Source organism: Mirounga leonina, unplaced genomic scaffold (assembly GCF_011800145.1).
Source record: "Mirounga leonina isolate KUSES-001 unplaced genomic scaffold, KU_Mleo_1.0 Mir_114, whole genome shotgun sequence".
NCBI classification, from domain to species: domain Eukaryota; kingdom Metazoa; phylum Chordata; class Mammalia; order Carnivora; family Phocidae; genus Mirounga; species Mirounga leonina.
Window position 1 is genome coordinate 21,629,556 of NW_023270265.1, and position 16,862 is coordinate 21,646,417.

At 42.5% G+C, this 16,862-nt stretch overlaps 1 protein-coding gene across 1 annotated transcript in view; it reads left to right on the forward strand.

The window, feature by feature from the left end:
- The window catches only part of PLCE1 (phospholipase C epsilon 1), a 315,612-nt gene that overhangs the window by 244,095 nt on the left and 54,655 nt on the right, over positions 1 to 16,862 (forward strand). The window contains exons 8-14 of the mRNA XM_035025358.1: positions 192 to 867; positions 7,649 to 7,831; positions 9,238 to 9,355; positions 10,169 to 10,325; positions 12,978 to 13,100; positions 13,186 to 13,322; positions 16,188 to 16,426. Coding sequence (XP_034881249.1) covers positions 192 to 867; positions 7,649 to 7,831; positions 9,238 to 9,355; positions 10,169 to 10,325; positions 12,978 to 13,100; positions 13,186 to 13,322; positions 16,188 to 16,426 — 1,633 coding nt within the window. The remainder of the gene's footprint in view (positions 1 to 191; positions 868 to 7,648; positions 7,832 to 9,237; positions 9,356 to 10,168; positions 10,326 to 12,977; positions 13,101 to 13,185; positions 13,323 to 16,187; positions 16,427 to 16,862) is intronic.

Here is a 16,862-nt window from a genome sequence, read left to right on the forward strand (position 1 = left end):
GACCTATTGCTAAATATAAGGTTTTAGAATGCAGCTATACAAAATCTACTCTGACCTTTAGCATTTTATATTTCCTATGCTAATTTGAATTCACAGTGAAGTGAAAAATGACGTCCAGTGTCAGTGAAAAGTTTTGTGTTGTTCTCACTTCTGATTACAAGACAGACCAAATTTACATCTCTTTCCATTAGGTTTATAATTGGAGATTTGTTGGACTCCGAAAACGACATCTTTGAGCAGTCGAAGGAATGGGACTCTCATGGATCAGAAGAGCCACAGAAGGCCTTTGACCACGGGACAGAGCTGATCCCATGGTACGTGCTGTCCATCCGAGCTGATGTGCACCAGTTCCTGCTGCAGGGGGCCACTGTCATCCACTATGACCAGGACACGCACCTGTCAGCCCGCTGCTTCCTCCAGCTTCAGCCTGACAACAGCACCTTGACCTGGATAAAGCCTACCACTGCTTCCCCAGCCAGTGCTAAAGCAAAACTTGGTGTGCTTAGTAGCACGTCTGAGCCCGGCAAATTCCCGTTACTGGGCAATGCTGGATTAAGTGGCCTGGCAGAGGGGGTCTTGGATCTGTTTTCAGCAAAGGCTGTGTACATGGGACACCCTAGCATTGATATACACACTGTGTGTGTTCAGAACAAACTGGGTAGCATGTTTCTCTCAGAGACTGGCGTGACTCTGCTCTATGGGCTCCAGACCACGGACAATAGATTATTGCACTTTGTGGCACCCAAGCACACAGCTAAGATGCTCTTCAGTGGATTGCTAGAACTCACGAGGGCCGTGAGGAAGATGAGGAAGTTCCCCGACCAGAGACAGCAGTGGCTGCGGAAACAGTACGTCAGCCTCTATCAGGTAGGGGCGCAGCCCTCCCCCCTCCTCACTCCCCTGATTCTCAATCTCGCAAAACCACACTGGGACCACCAGGGCTCGCCCTCGCACTCTGGCACGTACTTCCAGAATGGTACTGGGCACCTTTGACTTCTCTCTGTGCCTCAGTTTCTGATCTAGAAAATGAGAGTGATAACAATACCCATTCATAGGGTGGCCCTGGGGTCTGAGTTAATATGTGTAAAGCCATAATGTCAGCTGCTGTGTGTAGAGAATAGTGTCTGGCTCATAGTAGGTCCTATTATTATTTTGTATGAACATAGTGACCGGTCATTGTACTTCTCATGTTGGAAAGAAACCAGTTAATATAAGCCTCACTTACTCAGTTTCCATCAAAAGCGTTAGAGTGTGAATATTTTTATTATTAATTAGGGACTAGCTGATACATTGGAAACCTTCACTTTGGAAACTGAAATCCTGCTTCATCCCCTCATATGCTATATGACTCTCAGAGCATTAATTTACTGTGTGTGCTGCCTCACTGTAGAGCTTCTAAGTTTAAAAGAAACTTTCCCAAATGTGGGGTAAGTCATGCATGGAGTTCTGCCTCGCCAGGTTATTATATCGGCAGCAGTCCTTACGAGGCCGTGTCTCACAGTCAGTTGCTTAACCTGAGTGTGTTTCTCACTAACCCTAAAATTCTCGGGTACTTCAACACTCCAGCTAAGGGGTGGCTGCAGGACTGGGCTGAGTGAGGTGTGGAAAGAGACACAGGCATCACCAGAGTGGTATGCTTGCGGAGGACGAAAGGCAGATGGCTGGGAAAGTGAGTCAAAAACCCCGCTACGAGGGGACACTGTTGATGGTGCTGCCCAATGAGTTGTATCCAAGTATTCAGTTTTTCTTTGTTATGCTTTTCCATCTTTTGGGCAAAAAAAATTATCTTTTTTACTAGTGTCACCACAAATAGAACTATAACTTAAATTCCTCAGATGACTGATTTCATGTACTTTTCACAGTTCTAACATGTTTCACACAAGCAAAGACTTCCCCCCCTCCCCGGGCTGTTAGTAGAGGCATATATATATAATGCTCCTCTTTCCCCTTTCCCTACACCCATGCGATACTTATGAATAGAGATCATATCCTGAATAACTAACTTATTAAATTGATTAATAAGCACGTAGGCCTATCTACACGATGATGCTAGGACTGCACAACACAAAGCCTGTTTCAGTTAACTCATCCTAAAACGGAAACCAAAATATGAGCTTCCTGTCCACTCCGCAGGGAGATTCCAGTGTGGTCAGCTGCTTGGAAAAAAGGTCTTCAGGAGCTATTGTAAATATTGATCTTTAATTATAATCATTCCTCAGCCTTCCAGAATCATACAGATCCATTCAACCTGGACATAGACCAAAGTCTCTGAGCTCAGTTACAATCACGGTCACAAGCCCGACATGGTTTATTGGCTCCATTTGTTTCCTTCCCCATCTTATAGCATAAAGTAACTGAATTAACAGCTAAGGCATACTTGGTTTCTCATTTACCCTGGCAACATACAGTTTTTGCTGAAGGAGGCACCAGCTGAGACCAGGAACAGCAGAAGAGGTAAAGGCTCCGCTGGAGCAGAGACAGCGGAAATGACCTGGAGCCGACTCAGTCCTTCCTAGTTGCAAACACAGCTACACCCCCCCCCTACGCCCATCCCTCCACTGCTGCTTGGAAACAAGCCATTACAGGGTAAAGAAAAAACAGCTCCATATACCTCAGCCACTTCTGAAAACACACAGGTGACCGTCTTCCTCAAAACATTGTTCTGCATGAGCCACCCAGGAAGACAAGGAAACAGACTCTCAAGATTTAAAAAAAAAAAAAAAAAAAAAAAGTGAAAAATGTTAGCAAATGGTTATCTTCCCATTATGTAGACCAGCTCCTAAATTGTCTCAGTGAACATCAGAAAGATGCTGCCAATATGGTACTTGGAGAACAAAAGGTCAAATAGGCATCCTGTTAAATGCCCCTCTTGATGATTTATGGTACTGCTTAACACACTTAAGGCTCCTGAGAAGTCCTAAGGTACAAAAGAAATTAATTTAAATGTATCTATATGTTCAAGAAATTTATGAACAGTCTTGCGTTCTTCCAAACTCATGTTAACAGCCCTGTAAGAATATTTCTTTTTCCCCAGTTTGGGAAGGGCTTATATAGAAAATAATCTTTCTGGGGTGCCTGGGTGGCTCAGTCAGTTGAGTATCAACTCTTGGTTTTGGCTCAGGTCATGATCTTAGGGTCATGAGATTGAGCCCCACCTTGAGCTCCATGCTCAGCGAGGAACCTCAGCTGAGTTCTCAGCTCTGCTTAAGACTCTCTCTCCCTCTCCCTTTGCACCCCCCAAAATAAATAAATAAATCTTTAAAGAAGAAAGAAAATAATCTTTCTGACATTGGAGTCCTCTTATGTGATGAATATGTATGGAGTTGCTCTTTTCTTTTTTTAAAGATTTTATTTATTTGAGAGAGAGCATGAGGTGGGGGTGCAGAGGGAGAGGGAGAAGCAGACTCCGCAGTGAGCAGGGAGCCCGACCTGGGGCTCAATCCCAGGGATCATGACCTGAGATGAAGGCAGATGCTTAATCGACTGAGCCACCCAGGTACCCCATGAAGTTGCTTTCAAATGCAAGTATTTTAGTAATAGTAAATGTATTTGATCTAATGGAAATAGTAACAGGACATAAAGCAAAAGACAAGAAGAAACAGTAACATTTATAATGAAGCCTAGGAATACAGGAGAATAAAAGAAAGTAAGCCCCAGAGATTTGATGTGGGGTGTGGAACAAAGACTGGTATCATGAGCTTTGGCTTGAGGTTGCATAGGCAGAGCTGAGAACCCATAATCTTGGGTATTTGGAAAGATCTCTGGGAATCTGAAAAGGTTCAAAACAGGGTTCTCAGGTGAACTTTGGTTGTAAGCAACAGAAACAGATTCTGAAAATCTGTTTTCAGGAAACAGAGAAAAAAGTTTTAAGGCCAGCCTTAAAAAAGGGGGGAAAAAGGGTTTATTCAAAGGATTAGATTAGTTAAACGGTCTCCAAAATATCATATGCAAAGATAATGCCAAGAGATAAAAGTGCATGAATACTTTTTAAGGAATCAGTTTCCTGATCCTAATGTCCACATGAACTTCTTTTATTTTTCTGTATTCCTAGGCTTCATTATAAATGTCACTATTTCTTATCTTTTGCTTTATCTCCTGTTACTGTATCCATTAGATCAATTTACATTTACTAGTACTAAAATACTTGTGTTTGCAAGTAACTGTTTGGGACGCCTGGGTGGCCTTCAGCTCAGGTCATGATCCCAGGCCTGGGATCGAGCCCTGCATCAGGCTCCCTGCTCAGCGGGGAGTCTGCTTCTCCCTTTGCCTGCCACTCCCCCTGCTCTCTCTCTCTCTCTCTCTCTGACAAATAAATAAATAAATAAATAAAATCTTTTTAAAAAAATGAAAGTAACTATTTTCTAAAACTGAGAATGTAGTTTCACTCACAATAGACCTTCTCCCAAATTAAAAAGAGAGAAGGTACATCTTTCACCCATCCCAACCAAGTTTATTGTTTTGTACAAAATAGAAGAGTCAAACTACATTTCAGCTCCCAGAAAGTCTCCTTTAAAGATTAAACAAAAGCATATGCCTTTTCCAGGCCTGAAATATTTCTATTAAGGGTAAAGCTTAACCCATGTTAGGATGTTCTGAATTTAGAAATACCAAAGCAGTAGAGGCTAATTCTTTTATATATACGTGGTATGGGTCTAGTAAATTTTTATATTAAAGATTTTCTTTTTTTAGAGCAGTTATAGGTTCACAATAAAATTGAGAGGAATGTACAGAGATTTCCCATAAACCTTCTGCCCCCCATGCATAAATAGTGACCCCCACTGTCAACATCACTCAGCAGAATGGTACGTATTTTACAAAGGATGAATCTAAATTGGTATATCACAATCACCCAAAATCCATCGTTTACCTTAGGATCCATTCTTGGTGCTGTATATTGTATAGGTTTGTACAAATATATGACATATATCGATCATTATAATATCACATGGGCTATTTTAACTACCCTAAAACTTCTCTGTGCCCTGCCTATTAATCTCTTCCTCCCACCCTACCTCACCCTACCTGCCCCCCCAGCCCCTGCAAACACTGATCTTTTTATTGTCTCCATAGTTCTGCCTTTTTCAGGATGTCATTTCATTGGAATCATACAATATGTAGCCTTTTCAGATTGGCTTCTTTCACTTTTATGCATTTAAGATTCCTCCATGTCTTCTCATGACTTGATAGCTCATTTCTTTTTATGGCTGAGTAATACTCCATTGTGTGGATGTACCAGAGTTTATTTATCCATTTACCTACTGAAGGACATCTTGGTTTCTTTAAAGTTTTGGTATTATGAATAGAGCTGCTGTAAATATTCATGTTCAAGTTTCTGTGTGGACTTAAGTTTTCAGCTCTTTTGGATAACTACCAAGGAGCATGACTGCTGGATTGTATGGTAAAAGAATGCTTACTTTTGTAAGAAACTGCCTCACTGCCTTCCAAAGTGGCTGTGCCATTTTGCTTTCCTACTAGGATGAATCCTTATTCCTATCACCCCACATCCCCACCAGCATGTGGTGGTGTCAGTGTTCTGGATTTTTGCCATTCTGATAGGTGTTGTAGTGGTATCTTATTTTAATTTGCAGTTCCCTGATGCTATATGATGTGGAACATCTTTTCATATGTTTAATTCCCATCTGTATCTCTTCTTTGGTGAAGTGTCTGTTGAGGTCTTTGGACTTTTTTTTAATTGGGTTGTTGGTTTTCTTATTGTTGAGTTTTAAGTTTTCATTGTATATTTTGAATAACGGTTCTTTATCAGATGTTTCTTTGGCAAACATTTTCTCCCAGTCTGTGGCTTATCTTCTAATTCTCTTGATAATGTTTTTTCCAGAGCAGAAGTTTTAAATTTTAATGATGGGATCTATTAAATTTTTAAAGTGTTAGTTAAAACCCATAGATAAATTTTTACAAAATTTCTTTCAGCATATGATATTCAATAAGGTAGTTAAAATTTATTTATGAAATTGTGGCATGAAATGTTGATTCCACTTTGAAGTCAATTGTAGTGACTTGTTCACAGGGAATAGGCCTGCATCAGGAAAGAATGATCTCCAACCATTTCATTCTCGGTAGCACTGTATTCAAGATTCATTTTTCGGGGAGGGAGATTCTGATTGACTTATTTGGACCTTATGCCAACCATTGGTCAAGGGAGGATGTTTCATCTTGATTGATAAATTCAAGACTGTATCCAGGGGCTCCTGGGTGGCTCAGCCAGTTAAGTGTCTGCCTTTCTCTCAGGTCATAATCTCAGGGTCCTGGGATCCAGCCCACCATTGGGCTGCCTGCTCATTAGGGAGCCTGCTTCTCCCTCTCCCTCTGCCCCTCGCTGCCCAGCTCGTGTGCATTTCCTATCTCTCTCTTTCTCTCAAATAAATAAATAAAATCTTAAAAAAAAAAAAAGACTGTGTTCAGTGGAAAGAGATACAGTAAAATTGAGGTATGGTTAGAGAAAAGAGAAATGATTAATGGAAGGCATAAATCCCAGATGTCCATCAGAGATCACCAAAAGATTTCCCACATCAAGCATCCAAGTCACTCAGCATCCTGGGATCCATAACAGGTTGCAGGAAGTGGGAGGTCACAACTCAAGTCATAAAATGAGATAGCAATTGAATGTTAGGGTGAAGGAGCAAACACACACACACACAAAGACCCTTTATTATTTACAGAGCATCTACAACAAAGCAAAACCTATTTACAAGCTCCTCTTTGGAGTTGCAAAGGAGAGCTGGCCTTAAAAGCTTGCAGAAAGTAAAGACAGCAAATTATGGAAATTAATTTTAAAAGGTCCATTTTATACAACCTGTGAAATTTCATCCATATTGGCTTTAATTCATACGTGACCTTTTGTGGTTTTATTAACTGGCCTCCCTGACTTAGAGGGAGAATTGTTGGCGGCTGCTTGATGAGTAAATCTCTGCTGCTCCCCAGCGCACGTAGCTCAGAGTTACCTGGTGAGAAGCATCTGTCTTGAAGCATGACTGCTTCAAGACGAGGATCTTCTCGCTGCTCACAGCATCACAATATGCAGGGTGTTCTCAGTGCCCTGGGCTCTCTGTCCTTGGCTATCAGTCACTCAAGAGGACAGCAGCCCAGCTCTTTTCTTTCTTTATTTTCCTGAGTATAGTTGTTGACACATAATGTTGCATTAGTTTCAGGTGTGGACCAACTATTTAATAATATGTTTTCTCTGTGGTTATCTCCCCAGAGCCCTCTGAAGTAAATTCCACGTATGCCACATACTCTGTATTTCAAGTCAGACTGTCCCAAGCAGCAAACTAGGTAAAAAACAAACAACAACAATAAAGAAACAAAAACCTTCCTGAATATTCCTACAGTGGTAATTCTGGAATGTAACCTCTGAAACTGGGAAGGGAAGTTTATTTTCATCCCACTTGCCCGTGGCCCATAAAGCACATCCTTGGAACTCAGCAGGGATGTGACCAGGACAACAGGATGTGATGAGACTTCCAACAGAGTCTGACAGTTAGGACACAGGGCCACTTGGGTGGCCAGATCTCTAGTCTTCTGTAACTGCCTGTGCTCCTCCACCTCTGGGAATTTACTAGAAGCCATTCATCTATTGACTTCCCCATTGCTTGCTGTTCCCTCATGCATTCAGAATGTGATTCTCTTACAGGAGGACGGACGGTATGAAGGCCCAACTTTGGCTCACGCTGTGGAACTCTTTGGTGGCCGGCGATGGAGTACACGCAACCCCAGCCTTGGGATATCCACAAAGAGTGCTGAGAAGCCCAGTGTGCAGAGAAACAACACCTTGGGCATAAGCACCACCAAGAAAAAGAAGAAAACCCTTATAAGGGTAGAGTGTTATTTATGACACCGCAGACCCCATCATCCAGGACCGTTGTATGGTCTACATCACCTTAGCACATTTGGGGTGGGGACAAGATGGAACAAATGAAATGCAAGCACTTGCCAAGCACCTCCTGGTGCCAGGCCCAGTGTTAGGAATTGTGTCAATACCTGAAAAAGTCAGGGGCCTCAAACAGTGAGGACTCGGTAGGAGTCATGGTGAAGCCATCTACAGAGTGCTATGGGAGCAGACATAAGGAAGATCCAGGACTAGGATGCAGGCAGGACAGGCTTCGCAGGGAAGCCGACAGATGGGTCTTGAAGAATCAGACAGACAACGTTGTGGGGGCGGGGGGGAGCATTTCTGGCAGAGGTGGCAGGAGGGAAGCACGAAAGACTTGGCTTGTGCAGGGAAGCATGCAGGGTTCTGGGTTCATGCTCCACGCTGAAGCATATGCTCTGTGGTGGGCAAGCAAAGGCTAAAAAGACCAGGGATCCGGTTATAAAGATCTTAGAGGGCCAAAATGCTCAATGTAGAACATAACTTAAAATACAGTATCAAGAGAAGCAACCTAAATGTCCATCCATGAATGAAAGATCAAGGAAAGGTGAGGTATACATATAATGGAATACTGTTCAGCCTTTAAAAAAGAAGGAAATCCTGGCATGCGACAATGTGGGTGAACCTGGAGGACATCACCCTGAGTGTAATAAGCCAGTCACAAAAGGACAAATGTGGCATGATTCCACTTAGATGAGGTACCTAGAGTGGTCAAGCTCTTGGAAACAGAAAGTAGGATAGTGGATGCCAGGGGCTGGGGGGAGGGGCAAAGGGGAACCCGTTTTCCATTGCGTCTAGAGTTTCAGTTTTGTAAGAGGAAAGAGTTCTAGAGATCTGCTGCACAACAAGGCACATAGAGTTAGCACTACTCTATTGTACACTTAAAAATGGTTAAAGTGGTAGAATTTATGGTTTTTACTGTGGCAGAAAATACTTGGTTAGTTACCACTATATATTCTATATTCATTATATGGAGATTATCAGTATAACACGATAGTGTGTTTTCTCCATGGTTATCTAGAAAAAGTCCCACACTTTGTGTATGAGAGGCTGTTGATGCCTAAGCCGAGCTTTGTCTGCTTCATAATTTGGTCTCTATGCAGAGATGCCAGGGGCTGTGTGTCTGCTCTTGTCAGTCCTCTCCCCCAGGGAGGGCTGCTATATCAGGGAAAAACAAGTGGGTTAATGTAACGTGAGACTCCTGGGTCAGCCTTCACAGGGATCTGTACCGGTTTGGGGTGGGGGCGTATGGAAGGTGGGGCAGTCAGAATATAGGGACCTGCCTGAGCCACAGCAGTGCTGGGAGGGAGAGAAACCCAGAACGAGGGATATTGGCATGTGTGTGTTCCCAGGGTGAGAGTGGAGAGGCGGCCGACGATGAGATGGCCACGCGGAAGGCCAAAATGCACAGGGAGAGCCGCAGCCGGAGTGGTTCCGACCCTCAAGACATGAATGAGCAAGAAGAATCCGGTAAAACCCCCTACCAACATCTGAGGGTTTTTTTATTTTATAGGGAAAATATGCATTTGGTTTTCAATTGTGACTTAAGTACTGTGGACATTCTTAACTATTTGTCTTATTAAATATACTTATCTTTATTTATTTATTTTTAAAGATTTTATTTATTTATTTGACAGAGAGAGACACAGCAAGAGAGGGAACACAAGCAGGGGGAGTGGGAGAGGGAGAAGCAGGCTTCCCGCCGAGCAGGGAGCCCGATGCAGGGCTCGATCCCAGGACCCTGGGATCATGACCTGAGCCGAAGGCAGATGCTTAACGACTGAGCCACCCAGGCGCCCCTAAATATACTTGTCTTTGTATTTAACTAGATAGTGGAACCCAAGAGGTACTTCTGCAAGTTCTGTGTGCTTGGAAGAAAATTCTCATTAATTAACTTGGCCTCATGGACAAAGGATATGAGATATACAAAATCAATGTGGTGGATTAGACCAGACCAGTGATTCTCAACCACGGCTGAGATTATTTTTGAAAAATATCTGGATGCCTTGGTGGCACCCCAGCCCCAACTGAGTCCCAACACTCTCTGGCTGGGACCTGAACATCTCTATATTTTTAAGCTCCCCAAATCATTCTCATCTGCAGCCAAGTTTGAGAACCCACCACATGAGTCCACTCATCAGAATATTTTGATGCTTCTTGTATAGAAATTGCTTGCATAGATGGATTTGCTCAGACATTCAGAAGCAGCTTTGGTGTTTCTTTGATTTCGAAGGAAAGGATAACCTGACGTCATTGTCTGGTTTCTGTGTTTCTCTCTTACAGAGGCGAATGCCATCATGAGCCTTCATAACACTCTGCCTTCCAGAAGAGCCCATTCTTTGACCACGGCTGGGTCTCCTAACTTGTCTGCTGGGACATCATCTCCCATCAGGCCAGTGTCCTCCCCTGTGCTGTCTTCTTCAAACAAGAGCCCGTCCAGGTGGGGCCTTAACATGATAAAACAGAAGGACCCTTCATTCAAGTTGTGTAGAAGGGCATTATCTTCCAGTGCTCTGTGGAAAGACTGTCTCTAATTTTGACTTAACAATTATACTGAAAACTGAAAAACCCCCTATTTTTAAATGCTTCTAATTTTCCTGATTTTTACTCCTGTCTTCTCGCATTACTGTAATTGCTCCTAACCTAATTATTTGACAGACCAATCCTTCAGTAGCACTAACAAAACCCAAGCTGTGATTTTCTGAAGCTGCCTTGTCGGATATAGTAACCGCTGGCCAGGGGGGGGGGGGGGGGGGATGGCTCTTTAAATTCGATTTTAAATCTATAAAAATTAAATAAAATTTGAAATTCAGTTCCTCAGTCACACTATGCCCATTAAAAGTGTTCTTAGCTACAAGTGGCTAGTGGCTACTATACTGCACAATGCAGAAAGAGAACATTTCTATCATTGCAAAAAATTCTACTGGATAGCACTGTTCTAACTGAGGAATAAAGTAAGTTTTAACATAAGCCACTTTACCCTTTGCTGTTAGGTAAAATATATTTAATACTCTTCTCATATATAAGACAAGATACACCTGTCTGGAGAAATGAATGTATTAGAGCAAGTTAGGTGTGTTAAGGTATAATTCTAAAGCTGGTGTTACAGTAAATTATTTTATAAGGTCCATGCAAAGTACAGATTTGAAACAACATCTACCCTCTCAGATGAAATAATATGAAGAAAGCAAAACAAAGGAATTAGAATGCCATACCTTCTCCCTCAACCCCCCAAAAAGTTTAAGAAATGCAGAGGTTCCAGACAGAACCAAGATAAAACAGGCACTCTTTACTTTATTGAACAGAGGAGTGGTAGGAGGAAATGGGTCTGTGCAGACACTGGCTTTGGAAACGTTAATTACACACTCACACATGCACATACGCACACACACACACACACTTTCTCTCTCTCAAGGAAGTTTGCTACTGATAAGAATCCCACAGTAAATCATCTTTTACAGGGAAGTCTTCTTTCACAATGTGAATAATGAACATAATTTAGGCTCTATACATTCAGATGTCTACACTTGGTGAAACTGAGTCAAAGGTACATGGGAATTCTTTGTACCACTCCTGCAACTTTTCAGCAAGTTTAGGTTTGTAACAAAATGAAAAGCTACAAAGAATCAGAACTCTTTATATTTCAGCCTCTACAGTATCCTGGGTAAATAAAATACCCAGAGAGAACTTGGATGAAGTGGCTTTCCCTTTATTTCAACTACTCAGGAACAGGAATGGGAAGGACAGAGTAAGGGAGGAAAATCTTTTTAAAGAGGTAGGACTAACATGCCAGATGCAAGATCATCGGGCCCTCCCGCAAGAGGACAGGGGTCAGTGCCCACCAAGTAAGCTAAAACCAGAAGATAAGACAAGGCAAGGAAAGAAAAATTAGCCCAAATGCTGTTCAAGGAGAAAGCAAGGCTGAGCCGTAGAAGGGGAGAGAGTGGACAGTTCCCCAAAGTCTAAGGGAGAAGGGTTCCTGCAGAGAGTGGCTGACCCAGAACAAGAAGGGAGGAACACAGGGAACATACTTGCTTAAATGCAAATGATAAGTAACTTTGTCAGACCTTTTTCCTCTTCCTGAACCTCCACCCTTTGCTTCCAACACCACCTTGGGGATCAACAGCCCATGCCTACAAACAACTACAAATCCATCCTTTGTAATACTCTTCCATGTACAGAGGTGACTTCCAGATATCAACACAAAATAATTTTCCACAAATAAACACTATTAGCAAGATTCAGTATAAACTGGCTGTTCATTACAATGGCCTCTATACTTTCTTATATATTTGAAATATTTCAAAAGTAAATAAATAAATAAAGCCCAAAAAACAAAAATGAGAAAAAAAAAAAAAAGAAAGATCCTGTTTATTGATTTGACTAAAAACCAATAAAAACATTTGTTATACTATCCTGTCAGGGAACCAGTATAGAAAATAATAGTGTTGTGAAACAGCTAGGCTGAGTTTTGACCGAGTGGACTGATATTTTTATACTGCATATACAGCCTTGGCAGGTGCAGATAAGTTCTAGGCAGAATTGGCTTCTTTCCATTCTTAATATTTTTGTGACTCACATTTTCCATTAGTATTAAAAGTCCTTCCTGGTTTTCATCTAATAACTGGTTAAGAAAGGGAAAAGAGAAGACATTGATACGTTCGGGACTTTCTTCCTAAACATGTTTCTGTAATTTAGAATATGGGAAAGAACGTGCAGATTTTCCCACAGGTTGCGCTTTTGAAAAAGCATAGGTACGTTTGAAAAAAAAAAAGATGACTTTTCTTCAGAAACACTGAGTTCAAGTTGTGTCCTCCCACTGACCTGTGATTTCAAAAAAGAGCTGTTTTGGCTAGCGGAAGGATATTAAGCCTAGCCTTGTGCCTTATTCCGTAGCCTATAAGCGTGAAGTGGTTTTGCTGCGTCGTGTGTCTCACTCACTCTGACACGATGTAGATCAATTCGGAGAGAAATGACGAGAGTCCGGAAGAGAGCCTCCGTCTTAAGTGACTTGCGGGCCACCTTTGCGCCGGCGTTGCTCCCCAGGGGGCGCCGCGCCGGGTTGCCTGTTAAGGCCGTGTCTTTGTTGCAGTGCTCGGAGCAGCTGCAGCGGGCACGGGAGGATCAAAGGAGGAATGAAGGGTTTTCAGAGCTTCATGGTTTCAGACAGTACCATGAGTTTTGTTGAATTCGTTGAGCTGTTCAAATCATTCAGGTACGGCGTGCTTTCTTCTGAGGCTTTCTCAGCCCCACGCTGTTGCGGCAATACTGACCGCGAGTGTTTTCCACCCCCCGCCCAGCGTGAGGAGCCGCAAGGACCTGAAGGATCTCTTTGACATCTACGCCGTGCCCTGCAACCGAGCCGGCTCCGAGCCGGCCCCCCTCTACACCAACCTAACAATCGAGGAAAACTCCAGCGACCTTCAGCCTGATCTAGGTTTGTGCAGCCCTGTAATATTCCCCGTGGAGACCTTGCTCCCTAAAAGCGAAGGTTGGAGATCCAATCACACAGCCCCTCAGCCTGTCCCACGTGGCGCGCTGGTACCTGCAGAAGGGGGGGAACACTTTGAGGATTCCTTCCACTTGTCTTAGGGATGGGCACTGTTGGCATTTTCTTTCTTTTTTTTTTTTTTAAGATTTATTTATTTATTTGAGACAGAGAGAATGAGAGAGAGAGAGCACATGAGAGGGGGTAGGGTCAGAGGGAGAAGCAGGCTCCTCGCCGAGCAGGGAGCCCGATGTGGGACTCGATCCCGTGACTCCAGGATCACGACCTGAGCCGAAGGCAGTCGCTTAACCAACTGAGCCACCCAGGCGCCCTGTTGGCATTTTCGACAAGGAAGTTCATCATTGTGTGAGTCTGTTTAGGCATTCCGGAATATTTAATCAACAGAGCCTTCCAGTCCTTCTGACAATCAAAAACCCTCTCTCGCCCATGTCCAAATGTCCAGTAGGTGTGGGGTGCACCACCAATGTTTCCCTGCCTGCAGGCCGACAGGTGCTCAGCCCCAGGGTGGGAGTTGCCCGCCCTTTGACAAGGAGATCTTTAGTGACTTGAGCAGAGCACTCCTGCTCAACATCCAGGACACTTCTCCGAGTGTAACCTGGAATGTCTGCCTCCTGTGCCCCGCTCACCACCACCACTATGATCACCACCACTGATGCATGGTAAGCCCTTTAGTTTGCTCTTCTGTTCTCTCGGGAGACTAGAAACGCAAAGAAGCGGAAACAAACTGTCCTCTTTTATATGGTAGCTTTTTTATTACTCAAAAACTTACACTGTCCTCAACTAAGACTATTAAACTTTTCAACTCTAGTCACAAAACATGCATAACTATGGATTAGTCAAGTAGTTGCACTTGTTAAAAAATTAATAGACATTATTTTTCTAGAGCAGTTTTAGGTTTACAGAAAAATGATTGGAAAGTACAGAGAATTCCCATACACAGTTCACTCCTGAACAAGGCAAGGGTTAAGGGTGCCAATCCCCCACACAGTCAGAAATCCACATGTTAACGTTTGGCTCCCCCCAAATTTAACTACTAATAGCCTGCTCTTGACCAGAAGATCCTTACTGATAACATAACGATAAGTTGATTACTCCATATTTTGTGTATATATATATATATATATGTGTTATATACTATGTTCTTATAATTAAATAAGCTAGAGAAAAGAAATTATTATAAAGAAACTCATAAGGAAGATAAAATCCGTTTACAGTATTATACTGTGTTTATCAAAAAGATCTGCCTACAAGTGGATCCACACAGTTCAAACCTGTGTTGTTCAAGGGTCCACCGTACCCTCCCCACACATGCATACACCGTTTTTCCTATTATTAATATCTTGCATTATTAGCATAGTATATTTGTGACAGTTGAGCTGATATTGATATATTATTATTAACTGAAGTCCATAGTTTAGTGTTCACTGTATTGTACATGCTATGGGTTTTGACAAAAGTATAATGATCTGTAGCTACCATTACAGTGTCATACAAAATAGTTCTGAGGTCTTAAAAAATCCCCTGTTCTCTGCCTGGTCATTCTTCCCACCTTACCTCTGAACCTCTTTTTACCGTCTCCATAGTTTTGTCTTTTCCAGAATGTCTTATCGTTGGAATCATACAGTTCGTATGTAGTCTTTTCAGATTGGCTTCTTTCTCTTAGCAAGGTGTATTCAAGGTTCCCCTTTGTTTTTTCATTGCTCGATAGCTCATTTCTTTTTATCATTGAATAATACTCTATCGCGTGGATGTATCACCATTTGTTTATCCGTACACCTTTTGAAGAACATCTTGGTTGCTTCCAATTTTTAGCAGTTATGAATAAAGATGCTATAAACATTTGTGTGCAAGTTTTGTGTGGACCTAAGTTTTCAACTCCTTTTGGTAAACACCTGGGAAGGCAGTTGCTGGATCGTATGAGAAAGCCCATCTTTAGCCCTGTAAGAAACTGCCAGCTTCTCTTCCAAAGTGGCAAGCATTAAAATGGCCATACCAAAAGTGGTGCCAATGTGGGACACCTGGAGCATGGCTGGTGGAGGTAAGAGTTGGGCAGTTTCTTACAAAATTTCATATACTCTTGGGGCGCCTGGGTGGCTCAGTTGTTAAGCGCCTGCCTTCGGCTCAGGTCATGATTCCAGGGTCCTGGGATCGAGCCCCGCATCGGGCTCCCTGCTCGGCAGGAAGCCTGCTTCTCCCTCTCCCACTCCCCCTGCTTGTGTTCCCTCTCTCGCTGTGTCTCTCTCTGTCAAACAAATAAATAAAATCTTAAAAAAAAAATTTCATATACTCTTACTTGCCAATCCAGCAATTATACTCCTTGATATTTACCCAAATAAGCTGAAAACTTATTTTCACACCGAAACCTGCACACCAATGTTAATTATACTTGTAAAGTACAAAACAACTATAATTTTAAGAGTTCATCTTCACTGTCTGTAAAAGTAAAAATAAAGTTATTCTCAATTTTAGTATATGTGCTGCCGAAGCGAGCACAAACCAGAGTTCAAATTCAGCCTGAAGTCCCCAACTGAATGCACAGTTAGTTCTCTTTTAATACCCTGAGCTCATGGGCTTTCAAGATCACTGACCTAGTTCCCTCTTAGCTTATTTTATTGATTGATTGATTCATTTTTTGTTTCCTCAACTATGTGAAGCCAGGAATAAGCACTGAATTTGATGGCTTGTGTAGACAGATGAGTGAAGAGACTTATTCCACACACCATTATCTCCAAAATGAACTTTATGAAAGATTCTGGCTAGCTTGCCCATGTTCTGTGGGTGCTTCTATTTCAGATTTGTTGACCAGAAATGTCTCGGACTTGGGGTTGTTCATTAAGAGTAAACAGCAGCTGTCCGACAACCAGAGGCAGATATCTGATGCCATTGCGGCTGCAAGTATTGTGACAAATGGCACTGGGGTTGAGAGCACGTCTCTGGGCATCTTTGGGGTTGGCATCCTCCAGCTCAATGACTTCCTCGTCAACTGCCAGGGAGAACACTGCACGTACGATGAAATCCTCAGCATCATCCAGGTATGTACTCATTTCATATGCACGTATGTATAAAGCCTCTGACTGTTCTAATTATTTTCTGCTAACCATACTGTTTCTATACTTTTTTCCAGAGCCTTTAAGTCTGGGGCAGAAACGGAAGGGTTTCATTAAATACCGAGAGATGCATTCTTATTTACCATACAAATAACATAGATTGCAAGCCTTCTCTTGGTGACTATTATAAGGGATCAGTACATGATTCCTTCTTGTTGTTCTAGCACACGTAATAAAATGAGTATCCTGGGTTTTCAACCTCTTTGATCATTTAGCAAATATTTATCAGCTCCTCCTACGGGCCAGGTTCTTTCCAGGACCTGGGATATAGTAGTAAATAAGATCGCGCTCTGGCCTTCACCTAGTGGGTGAGGCAGACAATAAATAAAGATAGAATGTAATTTCAGGTATTGATGGATTC